At 44.5% G+C, this 13,014-nt stretch overlaps 1 protein-coding gene across 5 annotated transcripts in view; it reads right to left on the bottom strand.

Moving 5' to 3' along the window:
- LOC119176302 (bromodomain-containing protein 7) overlaps window positions 1-13,014 on the bottom strand; it is a 116,437-nt gene that overhangs the window by 6,573 nt on the left and 96,850 nt on the right. For 4 of the 5 annotated variants that reach the window (XM_075877334.1, XM_037427514.2, XM_037427513.2 and 1 more), the window contains one exon: window positions 10,718-10,900. The exons of the other annotated variant lie outside the window; for it this stretch is intronic. In XM_075877334.1, the coding sequence (XP_075733449.1) occupies window positions 10,718-10,900 (183 nt within the window). The remainder of the gene's footprint in view (window positions 1-10,717; window positions 10,901-13,014) is intronic. 5 annotated transcript variants of the gene reach the window in all.

Below are 13,014 nucleotides of genomic sequence, written 5' to 3' on the forward strand. Positions count from 1 at the left end.
AAGAAATCTACGTTCCGCACTAAGCTCCTTCTCACATCTCTACACCCTACTTTCAGTCACTTAGCCTATAAAAACAGAGGAATGCTGGAGATATGCCTAACGTAAAAGATGTAAGCACGTTTGTAAATGTACACACCACAATGCTTAAAATGCACCTGTTGATGCCGATGCAACTAACCAAAGCAAAAAGTGAATCTACAGCAGTTGTCATTATAATAGGGAATATATGAGTGAGAGGCACATGAGCAAAATGTGTGGGGGGGAATGGTTGCATTTTCTTTTAGTGTCTGTACTCCTGTCAAGAATGATACCAATGCCTTCTTTTTTTCCTTGTTACTATTTCTTTTTCATAGCCCTTTTTTATGGTAACATTTCTCTGAACAGGAACATGTGTATTGAAATATAATCAGAATTGTTCCTATAACTATTGATGGGGTTTTATATGCCAAAATGACATCATTACGAGGCCTGCTGTAGTAGGGGACTCTGTATTATCGAATTTACTCTGATAATATGCGCATGTTTTTTTCTGTCACAATTTTAGGGCTTTGAAAAGGGGGTGTGCAAACTACATGACTGTTTATCGAATGCACACGAAATAATGAGTAATAGTTATAATGCGTACAATATACACATTTAAAAAAAGAACAAAAAAGGAGCACAAACAAAGTGCACTTGTTTATTTAACAGAATTAGCACGTACTTTAATCAGTAAGATGCAGTCACGCACGGTCTTGTTGGAATCACTGATCTAGAGGTGCGATAGCAAATCATCGTCGCGGCCGCTGTCACCGCCCTCCTAAAGAGCATTGTCTTCAGTTCTGTTGAGTGCATTTGAATAGCCCATTTTCTTAAAACTCTTCTTGTTGCTGGCAGAAACTATCTCCCACGACACAAACACAAGCGTTTATGCATAATTGAAAAGGCCTTCTTCAACAGCAGGAAACTTGTATTAGCAAGTGCCCACTGTTCTGCTTTCTCCCATACCGAGCGCGCCAATCTTCACACGGAAGAAGTTCACGCTGAAGTGCTTGGCAGCGGCACGGTTCCCGTTTTCTTTGGCAAACTTTATAACAACGAGCTTGAATTTCACCATACATATAATTATTGTAGCCCATATCAAGGGAACAGTATAAACGCGACAGACACATGGCGAAACCTAAACTTCCGAAGTCAGCCAAACGTGCATTGCAGCGTGGATGCATATAATGAGGCGAACATTAGATGTGACAGGGTGACAGGCCCTAGCACGCCTCCGATGCAAAAAGTTCTAGGAAACGCTCGAAGCAGTTTCGGCAATCCGTGAACCAGTATGAGTGTTCGAGTACAGTATTCTAGTATGCCTAGTTTGAGCCAAGTCCTCCGAAACAAATTCTACGCAGAGAAGGAAGGTCTTCGCACTCGCAGTCCGTTTTACTGCACTCGCCTGCTTGGTGAGGCGTGTGACCCGCACCAATTCGAAGCATCCAACAGTTCATTCTGCGGGCGTGCGGACGAGTTGGCTCGGGCGGGTCGGAGAGCACAAAATATGCAAGTGAATGTTTTTTTTTTTAAAGCTGGCAAAATTTTTTAAAGCTGGCAAAAGCTGGTTGCACAAATTATGTGAGGGAGCAAATTATGCAAGTAAATACGGTAATTTTGACCATGTGGATTCTTTTACATACATTTAAATCTAAGCACAAGGGTGTTAGCATCTCTTCCCCATCCATATGTGGCCACTATAACCATGAATTGAGTACGTTATTTCAAACGGACCGTTGCTATCACAGCTGCAGAAGTATTTAGAGCAAAATATTTTTTACATATCACTCTTGCTCTTACTATCTCACAAGCCATTGATACAAAAGCAAATCATCATCATCATCATCATCACCAGCCTGACTACGTCCACTGCAGGACAAAGGCCTCTCCCATGTTCCGCCAGTTAACCCGGTCCTGTGCTTGCTGCTGCCAATTTATACCCGCAAACTTCTTAATCTCATCTGCCCACCTAACCTTCCGTCTCCCCCTAACCCGCTTCCCTTCTCTGGGAATCCAGTTAGTTACCCTTAATGACCAGCGGTTATCCTGTCTACGCCCTACATGCCCGGCCCATGTCCATTTCCTCTTCTTTATTTTAACTATGATATCCTTAACCCCCGTTTGTTCCCTAATCCACTCTGCTCTCTTCTTGTCTCTTAAGGTTACACCTACCATTTTTCTTTCCATTGCTCGCTGCGTCGTCCTCAATTTAAGCTGAACCCTCTTTGTAAGTCTCCAGGTTTCTGCTCTGTAGCTAAGTACCGGCAAGATACAGTGGTTGTATACCTTCCTCTTGAGGGATAGTGGCAATCTACCTGTCATAATTTGAGAGTGCTTGCCGAATGTGCTCCACCCCATTCTTATTCTTCTAGTTACTTCAATCTCGTGGTTAGGCTCTGCGGTTATTACCTGCCCTAAGTAGACATAGTCTTTTACAACTTCAAGTGCACTATTACCTATCTCGAAGCGCTGCTCCTTGCCGAGGTTGTTGTACATTACTTTCGTTTTCTGCAGATTAATTTTAAGACCCACCTTTCTGCTCTCCTTGTCTAACTCCGTAATCATGAGTTGCAATTCGTCCCCCAAGTTACTCAGCAATGCAATGTCATCGGTGAAGCGCAGGTTACTAAGGTATTCTCCATTGACTCTTATGCCTAACTGTTCCCATTCTAGGCTTCTGAAAACCTCCTGTAAGCTTGCGGTAAATAGCATTGGGAAAATTGTGTCCCCCTGCCTTACACCCTTCTTGATTGGTATTCTGTTGCTTTCTTTATGAAGTACTATGGTAGCAGTTGATCCCCTGTAGATTTCTTCCAGAATGTTTATATATACTTCATCTACGCCCTAATTCCGCAGTGTTTGCATGACGGCTGATATTTCTACTGAATCAAACGCCTTCTCGTAATCTATGAAGGCTATGTATAGTGGTTGGTTATACTCTGAGCATTTCTCTATTACCTGATTAATAGTATGAATGTGGTCAATTGTTGAGTAGCCTGTTCGAAATCCCGCTTGTTCCTTTGGTTGATTGAATTCTAATGTTTTTTTTACTCTGTTAGCAATTACCTTTGTAAATAGCTTGTACACTACAGAGAGCAAGCTGATCGGCCTGTAATTCATCAAGTCCTTGTCATCTCCTTTCTTATGTATTAAGATGATGTTAGCGTTCTTAAGACTCTGGTACTCTTCCTGTCAGGAGACACCTCGTAAACAGGGTGGCTAGTTTTTCTAACACAATCTGTCCTCCATCTTTCAGCAGATCTGATGTTACCTGATCCTCACCAGCAGCTTTGCCCCTTTGCATGCTCTCCAAAGCTTTTCTGACTTCTTCTATCATTACTGGTGGGGTGTAATCTGGGTTACTGCTAGTTCTTATAGTATTAAGGTCGTGGTTGTCTCGGCTACTGTACAGATCTCTGTAAAACTCCTCCGCTATTTTAACTATCCTATTCATATTGGTAGTTATTTTGCCTTCTTTGTCCTTTAGTGCATACATCCGACTTTTGCCTATCCCAAGTTTTCTCTTCAATGCTTTGACACTTCCTCCGTTTTTCAGAGCGTGTTCGATTCTCTCCATGTTATACCTTCTTACATCGCATACCTTACGTCTATTAATCAACTTCGAAAACTCTGCCAGTTCTATTTTGTCTGTTGTACTTGACACTTTCATGATTTGACGCTTCTTAATTAGGTTCTTCGTTTCCTGGGAAAGCTTGCCAGTGTCCTGTCTAACTACCCTGCCTCCAACTTCCACTGCACACTCCGTAATGATACTCGTCAGATTATCATTCATTGTATCTACGCTAAGGTTGGTTTCCTCACTAAGAGCCGAGTACCTGTTCTGCAGCGACACTCTGAATTCCTGTACTTTCCCTCTCAGTGCTAGCTGATTGATTGGCTTCTTGCGTATCAGTTTCTGTCGTTCCTTCTTCAAGTCTAGGCGAATTCAAGACCGTAATTCGAGACCTAAGTCTAGGCGAATTCGGAAACGCAAAAAAGTATCGGACCGTGCACGCATTTGGTCGCAGGAAACGCAAAGGTCGTGGGAGAAAGTCTACGAAGTCATCAGAGCCCTTGGTTGACTCCGACGAACGATGTGTCGACGCTCCGCGGCCGTTCAGCGATGGTGCGACCGAGCGCGTTGCCTCCGTTGACGATGACGGTGAAGCGAACTCCGGACGACTACGAATCGACGCCAAGGTGGTGACAAACGCCGAAGTTGAAGAAAATCATGCCCGGGAGAAAGCGACGCTCGACCGGCTTTCATCGGCGCCAGCAACTGCACGGAAAATTGACTTTTTCACCGCGAGTTGTAGCGAGGCAACCGCACAGGACTCGGACCACGCTGCTCCTTATCTGCTTATGCATCTAGATATCCTAAACGCGATAATGGGTGCCTTGTGTTGCAAAGCCTGCCACGGACCGGCTACGATCGTCAGAGGGGATCGGGACTACGGACTTGCCGTGAAAGTGCTAGTGCAGTGTGAAAGGTGCGGCGAGATCGCGAATGAATGGACTTCGCCCTGCGCGATTGGCACGAAAACGTGCAATCCGTTTGAAGTAAATCTTCTCGCTTCGAGGGCGATGGTGGCTACCGGCAACGGCCAAACGAAAATGAACGATATTTTCGCAACAATGGGCATCTCACACCGCGATATGCACCACAAGACGTTTCAGCGGCATTTGAAGAACACGCTGGCACCCGCTGCAACGCGAGCGGCTGAGTCCGCTACGAGCGAATGTGCGGAAAAGGTTAGAACAATTTATGATGACTTGTGCTTCGGCCACCGGGGCAATATTGCCGTTAGCTACGACGGCACCTGGAAGACGCGAGGCCATTCTTCCCACATCGGCGTGGGCACAGTTATCGAATTATTTAGTGGCTACGTGTTGGACTACGTCGTTCTTTCCAACTTTTGCCTAGGCTGCGAGGTGGGCCCAAAGCCTAGTAGTGAGGGCTATCAAGAATGGAAGGCTAACCACAAATGCCAAAAAAATACGAACAGCAAAGCGGGGCAAATGGAAGTGGAGGCGGCTCTAATTCTATTTCAGAGGTCGCTTGAACGCCATGGCCTGCGCTACACAACTATGCTGTCTCATGGAGACTCTAGGACATTTTGCGCCATACAAGACGCCAAGGTGTATGATTACATTGACGTGCAGAAGGAAGACTGTATTAATCATGTACAGAAACGGATGGGCACCGCATTGAGAAACCTGGTGCAGAAACAAAAGTGCGATGGGAAAAGAGGCCTTGGTGGGAGAGGCAGGCTCACAGGTGAGCTGATCACCAGGCTGAGCACATATTATGGCCGGGCTCTGAAATCGCATGAAGGTGACGTGGGCGAGATGCAAAAGGCTGTGATGGCCACATACCGCCACGTCACCTCCACTGATGAATGCTCGGACCACAGTCTGTGCCCAGCTGGTGAAACTTCATGGTGTCGGCACAATGCCGCAAAAGCAAAGGGTGAGCCCGACCCCAGGCATGCCTACAATCTACCGAAAGACGTGGCATAGGCATTACTATTGGTTTATACCCGGCTTTCGGAAAGAGCCCTGCTTCAGAGGTGCGAACGCGGCAAAACGCAGAACTCCAACGAGAGCCTACATTCGGTAATCTGGAGTTTGGCCCCCAAGGAGCACCATGCGTCCCTGTTCGCTGTTGAAGCAGCTGTTGCAGAAGCAGTGCTGCGCTTCAACACGGGCAATTTGAATTCTGCAACGGCAATCTTAGGTGAAATGGACATGAATGCGACAAGTACTGGTGCCAGGAGAGCGAGAGAAAAAGACCACCGTCGCAGCATTGTCTCCAACAAGAAAAGAACAGCCTCATTGGAACTCCGGAAGATAGTGAAGAGGAGGCATGAGCACAGAATGCATTCAGACTATGCTTCTGGTGCGTTTTGAGGTTGTCTTGTTGCATCTTCTGCAATAAAAATGTGTGCCCACGTTTTTTCTCGATTTCTCAAAACGACAATTTTCATGTTCTTCCCATTATGCCGGAGCAATATCTCTTGTTCTATCTGGGTTATCATTACGATTTCTTTTTGTTTCGAAGATAAATGCAGGGGATGTGTCGTAAAGTAAGTTTTATTGTAATAATTTTTGGAGAAAATTCTCTAAATGGATCTTTTGTTTCAAGTGTAGATGGGGAAATTTTTCATGTCATATTCAACATCCCACAACTTTGCTTCGAAATAGCCCAGAACAATGATTTATACTTTATTGCACACTGTGAACATACCGAATTGGTTCTATAGGTTGCACATCAATATCCAAGTTACAGTTAATTAGCTAATTAGGCCTTAATTGAAAAAGTCACAGTTCATTATATCTTTAAAACTAATTGTCACAGCAAAAAAAGAATTAGATTTTTGAAATCAGCAGTAAAATCTACATAGGCTCTCCAAATTTGACTGAGGTACTCGCAAAAATAAAAGAGTTTTTGGAAGGTGTAGCATCCCCCCTTAATAGTGGGGTGTCATCTGGGTTACTGCTAGTTCTTATAGTATTATCATATATACATAAAGTACTGCTTTCTGTCCTTAATGAATATAAGTTCACTCGGTGAATAAGCACAAGGTCGGCTGTGCACAGACAAACGTGGCATCCACGTAACATGGAAGGGCAGATAGAAATAATATTGCGCAATTTTTTCTAGCTTTTTGCTAGTTTTTCTTCATTATAGTAGAGCAGCCAGTAAAGCATCTTTGAAATCTTGAATGACGCCTCATTTCACTTGCCAGAGACAATACAAAGAGGTGATGAAGAGTGCTTGTTAATCATTACTGCTGGTGCATGCGAAGAACAATGTTTGAGGTTCCCATTCAGTGTTTATCCTGTGTGTTTCTTCCACACAGCAAAACAAGTGCTACCATCTTTTATTGAAGGTGCCAACGAGGCCAAGAGTATTTCTGACCTTTAAAGGGACACTAAGAGGAACAATGACTTGGTTTACATTGACCGACGGCGCTCTGAGAACTATAATGTCATATGTTTCACTATCATTAGTTCATTATTAGTGGAGAAAATAAAACATTGAGCTTGCCTTTTTAAATCTCACGCTGAAATCTCCACCTGTGACACAAGAAATTTCAAAACCTAATTTCGGTGTTTTGGTGACTTTGGCTAAATGAAATTTTCCGAAACTTTGTATGCAAGGTCTATGGTGCCCACAGATCGCTTGAAAGCTACGTAGGACCCAACAGACGCTTTTAAAGTTTCTTGTTAAAGCATTTGTTTAGTGCGGGAATCGCAAGGTGGCGTCCCTACCCACATTTTCTTTACGTGCGTTTTCGCGCTTACTAAGTGTGATGTAGTGTTGACAGTGGTGTTTTTGAGATTGTGAAATCATACTTTACTAACAGAAGAAAAATTACCTTGCTCTTTAGTGTCTCTTTAAGGCCTTTTTTTTTTTTTCTACTGAGAAGGAGCACAAGAAACACCTTTTTGTGCAGCAGCAATGAACAAGTCAAAACTGTCCATAACTACCTTTTTGTTTTCTTTTATTACAACAACCTACATCATGTCCCAAGCAGTGCTCCATTTAAAAATGTCACACAACATCATTCTAGAAGCTGTAATGGCATGATCCCACTATCAGTAACAAGCTTCACACTCTAGCCGAAGCATCTGCCATAACAACATGAAGTGATTAAAAAAAAGAGAGAGGGGGGCTACAGACGACAGAAGTAGTGAAATGACTATTTCCTTGTTAGCGCATGTTGCACAATAAAGTGCCACATATGGGCTTTGAGGCTATCTGCCACGTGCTCATGTGTTGCCTTTCATTACAATAATGGCTGTACATGAAAAAGGTCACCATTACGTGAGTGTACCTGGAAGGAGAATGGAGACAAGGACAGCAATAGGATGAGTGTTAACTGCCAACTGAATTTTATTTGAAGAGCCAGCACCATTTACGCTCTTCTAAAAAAACACCACTAACTATCTGACCAACATGTGCACAGGGAAACTTGTTACAACCGAAAGAGTACAAAGCTGGGCAAGTTAGTGCTGCATAGCTTGAAGCTATTATGTCTTTCTAATCTAAGCACAAACTTTCAGATTCAAGGGAGCTGTCGCCAGAGGATGATAAAGATGGTAGGTAAGCAAGTTGCTTCACAAAAGAAGTGACCAGTGCAAGAGCCAACGCACACAGAAACTACAGTAAAAGCTCGTTTATCCAAACTTTCAGATTCAAGGGAGCTGTCGCCAGAGGATGATAAAGATGGTAGGTAAGCAAGTTGCTTCACAAAGGAAGTGACCAGTGCAAGAGCCAACGCACACAGAAACTACAGTAAAAGCTCGTTTATCCGGATTTTAACTCGGAAATTCAGTTAACTAGGACACGCAATGCGGTCCCAGCAAAACTGTGTATATTTCAATGGTGTCAAATGCTCGTTAATGCGGTGAGATTTAGACTTGGGCGATTCCAGAGAGGGCTATCGGGGCTTCATGTTTTCAGTAACCGATTCTGGTTACTGAAAGCATGGAGTTTCGGCTCCATCGCTGTAACCGACGGCAAAGCCGACAAAACCGAAGTTTTGGAGAAACCGAAAACGAACGAACAGCAGCGGCAGAATATGATCAAGATGATAGTGAATGAGGGGAGAAGTGGCCAGGTGGCGGCAGTCATTACTCAGCAGTAGAGTTATTGTATCTGCTACCTTTAGGTAGCGGAGTTGCACCTCTGACAGAACTCGCCACTAGCGCCACCATTCGCCGGGCGCGCTCACATGCGCACCCGGCGAATGCGGTCACCAGCACCCGCGCGGCCATGAAGTGGCCGCGCGGGTGCTGGTGACCGCAGCGCCACTACTGCTACTACTGCACTGTCAAGCAGTCCGTCCGGCGAAGCGCAAGGCGGTTCGGCTCACGCGATGCTGATTGTTTGTCCGTGTTGCGGTAGTGTTTTCTGGTGTACGTTTTAGTTTTTTTTCTTCTTCTTGTAAGGGAGAGTCATTGCGCCAGCGCCAACCCATATGCAGTAATTTTTTTTTTCGCAAGCGTAGAGGGCCGACTTGCAAGCGTAGGGGGCCGACCATGAAAAACACTCATTTGTATTAGTCATTTTCACTAAAATATACGTACGCAGAGTTTCGGGAACGAGCCCCCCCCCCCCCCCCTTTCCCCCTTCCCTTTAGCTATGGGATGGGCCAACGTCAGTGACGTGTGATGAATGAGCGTACACTGAGGAAGTACACGGAGCTGCTAAGCCGCGTAGGCTCCTACATTCCAGAGCGGTAGCTTTCCTGCTTAACATGGACGTGCCAGCGGACCTATGCGCAACTATGCGTGATAGCGGACCTACAGTAGCATATGCAGTAACTCTACTCAGTGGAAGCGCTTGGGCCGCCGGTGCATCCAGTGTCTTCGGAATGCACCGCACATAGCGCCGGATGCACGGATGACAGGACAGTTTGTGCAGCTGCCGCTACCCCAGTTGCCCGCGGCATCTACACTGCTGATTTTTTTGCGTTGTGGCTTCACACATAGCATGTGCAGCTTGGGTACATCAATAGAGTTGACTGTTGGGAGAGTTGGAGCTTTGACATAAAAACCGTCATTACGTTCTCAGGCTGTTTTTGTGTGCGTTGATGATGGTGTGGCCGTTGCCGGTTTGCTGCCTGATGATTAGTGCACCGCGAGCCCTTGCGGTGCAGTCGCTGCCACTTTGCATGTGTTGTCATGTGAGCTGCCATTCGCGTTCGCGACCCACCCACAGAAAATCCAAAATAGCGTGTGGCGATTGCGGCCCGCGAGGTCCGCTAAGTGATGTGTGTAGCTTCTTTGCATTTGGGTTTGCGGTCTGAGCAAAAGTTCCTAGACTTTTCCCTGGGAGGAGCAAGCGCTATTCTAAAGCTCATATGGCGCCCTCAACACCTGCAAACGTTAATTTAAACCTCCATAAGTGCTTGAAGGGGATCAGAACCACTGTTCCGATGATGACATTCAAGATGAGCCGACGCGACATCGCACAGTGCAGGAGGCCGCCGAAGCCCTCGCTGTCCTCGCAAAGTTCTGCATCAGTTCTCGCGACAGTGAGCGTACACACCAAGACATGGGGTTGAAAAAGATCGTTCTAGCACTTATTCCAATGAAGAGGCAGACTAAGTTGACACAGTTTTTCATGAAATAAAGGTTTGTCTGTGCGGAGTACATTTTTCCTTTATTTTGATGGTTCATTCAATAATCCGGAATTCGATTAACTCGGACATTTTCACCGATCCCGTGAGATCTGGGTGAATGAGCTTTTACTGTATCCATGTGACACTCAATTTTGATGTTAATTAATGCATTTTTTAAGAAATAGAGTTCCTTGGAGTTGGGCCGTGAATTACCAAGATGTGAATTAAGAAGTTGAATGGTAAAACAGTCATCACAGCCCGATTGGTCAACTGATAGAGCATTACAAACATAAGGCAGAAGACGAGGGTCTGGTGTCTGTTCTAATCAAGTTTGTTTTTTGTTGACCTTTCCGCTACGTCTTGATATATATTAAAACCACAGGCAACAACAACTGCCCATTACGTGGTTTCATTATCTGCCTGCTTTGTATGGTTGATCAGAACTGCCTCACCCAGGAAAAAGCAAACAGGAGTTCGCTAAAAACTGCTAGCATGATCAAGAGGAACATGAAGCTAAGAAGAATCCAAGAGGATATGATGGGAAACAGATGATGGGGACATACCGAGCTCGAGTTCCAATTCACTGGCACCCTGGATTTGGCCCAGGTGTGCTGGTGGCGTGGCACTCAGCCGCTCTTGTTGCAGACGGGACAGGGCATCAATCATTTCCTTCGACTCTTGCAGCTTTTGTTGCAGCACAGCATTGATATCACTGTCAGCACTATCTAGTGATGACGATTCTGAAACTGCAAGATCATACAAGTCAAAGGAGGCCCAAATAGACTTACGCAAATTAACCAGCAGCCTGGTACTTGGTCATAACCAGCTGACAAAATTTTAGCACAACTGTGAAGCAATACGATGCATTGTAAATAAGTCAGTGTTGGGAGACATGTACTCCGATTTTACAGCTGTGGCTAATTCTTTGCAACCATCTTTGTAAACAGGAAATTGTCAAAAACTTATTCCACTTCATTGTGCTTTTCTGCCCAATTAACTGCAACAGACTGTCAGTTAAGCTGCCGCTGTTTTGCACAACAGCAAACAGCACACACACCGGCAAAAATACAACAGCAACAACGGCAGGCATGAAGGCGGATGCCTACCATGTGGAATAAAGTGCCCGAATATAAGCACCACAGTATTTTTGTGAGCTGGGCAGTGGAGTAAGTCTATATGAACATGGATATATGGAGATGTACAGAGGTGTGATGGTGGTTACCAAAGAATGACCTGCATGACTTATCACCGAACCGTATCATGATGAACTCCAATTATCTGCTTGGCAGCACATATGTAGCTTCTAGTGCCACTTCAGGTGTGCAGCATGCTGTTGATACATGACCACTAGAATGCATAACACAATCGTTCTTTGTGAAAGTGCTGTACACATATAAATATGCATGGGATCTAAGTGGAAGCAGGTAATGCATTTGAATGAAGCAGTGCTGGTTTTCACTCCGCAGCCCTTTCCTTTACAAATGTGAGAACATACATAGAAAAAAGTTAGGAGATGGTCACGCCAGAAAATTGTTTTCCTACACTTTGGTAAAAAGAATGTAAAAGGCTTGTATCTTGCGGTTAGTGCACATTTATGCCACGAGATCCTGGCAGCTAGCTACAGTGTGAGCACTGTAGCTAGCTGCCAGGAACTACTGTAATTGCCCACTATGCTTGCACACTTTCCTGACCTTATTTCAGGGCTTTATCGAGGGATGCACAAGTTTCATTAAAGCTTTGCAAACGTGCCCTCAGTAACATTGTACACATTAAGCGAAAACTAAAGCGCGCCAAAAAGAAATCAAACAGAAATCCCGATGGTATTCAACAAATTCAAGCTGAACTTTCTTGCGCACTAACAGCATCCCGAGATAAATATTTTTCATCGACCTTACCGAGTTTCTTAAAGAATAATCCGGAAAAATTTTGGCAATACTTGGGAAATAAGGCTCCAACTTTAGAAAAATTAAGGGAAAATGACTTAGTAGTTACTGACTTAACAGAAATTTCCAACATTATGAATGATTATCTTCATTCCGTGTTTTCTTCAAAAGATACTACAACTCTCGAACTTGTTCCATCCTTGCCTGATTCGGATTTTATCAGCTTTGAGGGTGTGTTGTCACTGTTACTTGGCGTAAAAGAAAAATCCTCTGGTGGCCCTGACGGCATACCGAATTCTTTCTTGCGTCGATACGCTGAACCAATATCGCATATTTTAACCACTGTTTTCTCTGAATCACTCAAAACGGCAACGTTACCAGATGACTGGCGTCTCGCCAGGGTTGTAGCTGTGCATAAGAAAGGTGATCGCCTGCTGAAGGAAAACTACCGCCCAATTTCCCTAACGTCTACATGCTGCAAGGTACTTGAACACATTATTGCTCACTTTATTACCGATTTTCTTGAAAATAATAACCTGTTGTCTCCAGCCCAGCATGGCTTTCGGAAAAAATTATCAACGTGCACGCAGCTAGTTGCAACAGTTCATGATATCGCACAAATACTTGATTTTTCAGGCCAGGTTGATTTAATTTTTTTAGACTTTAGCAAGGCATTTGACCGCGTTCCCCATGGCAAACTTCTCATAAAGCTCCGAAACCTGAATGTTCCATCTTTCATCATAAGTTGGATAGAGGCTTATCTTTCAAACCGCGCTCAGTACGTTGACGTGGGGGGACATATTTCTAACACGTTACCGGTATTATCAGGTGTCCCACAGGGAAGTGTTTTAGGGCCGATTCTTTTTCTTATATACATAAATGATATAGCTGACATGGTTGAGTCTAACATTAGTATCCGATTGTTCGCTGACGACTGCGTAGTATATAAAAAAGTGACATGCCAACAAGATAAGGTT

The sequence above is a fragment of the Rhipicephalus microplus genome, chromosome X (genome assembly GCF_043290135.1).
Source record: "Rhipicephalus microplus isolate Deutch F79 chromosome X, USDA_Rmic, whole genome shotgun sequence".
NCBI lineage: Eukaryota > Metazoa > Arthropoda > Arachnida > Ixodida > Ixodidae > Rhipicephalus > Rhipicephalus microplus.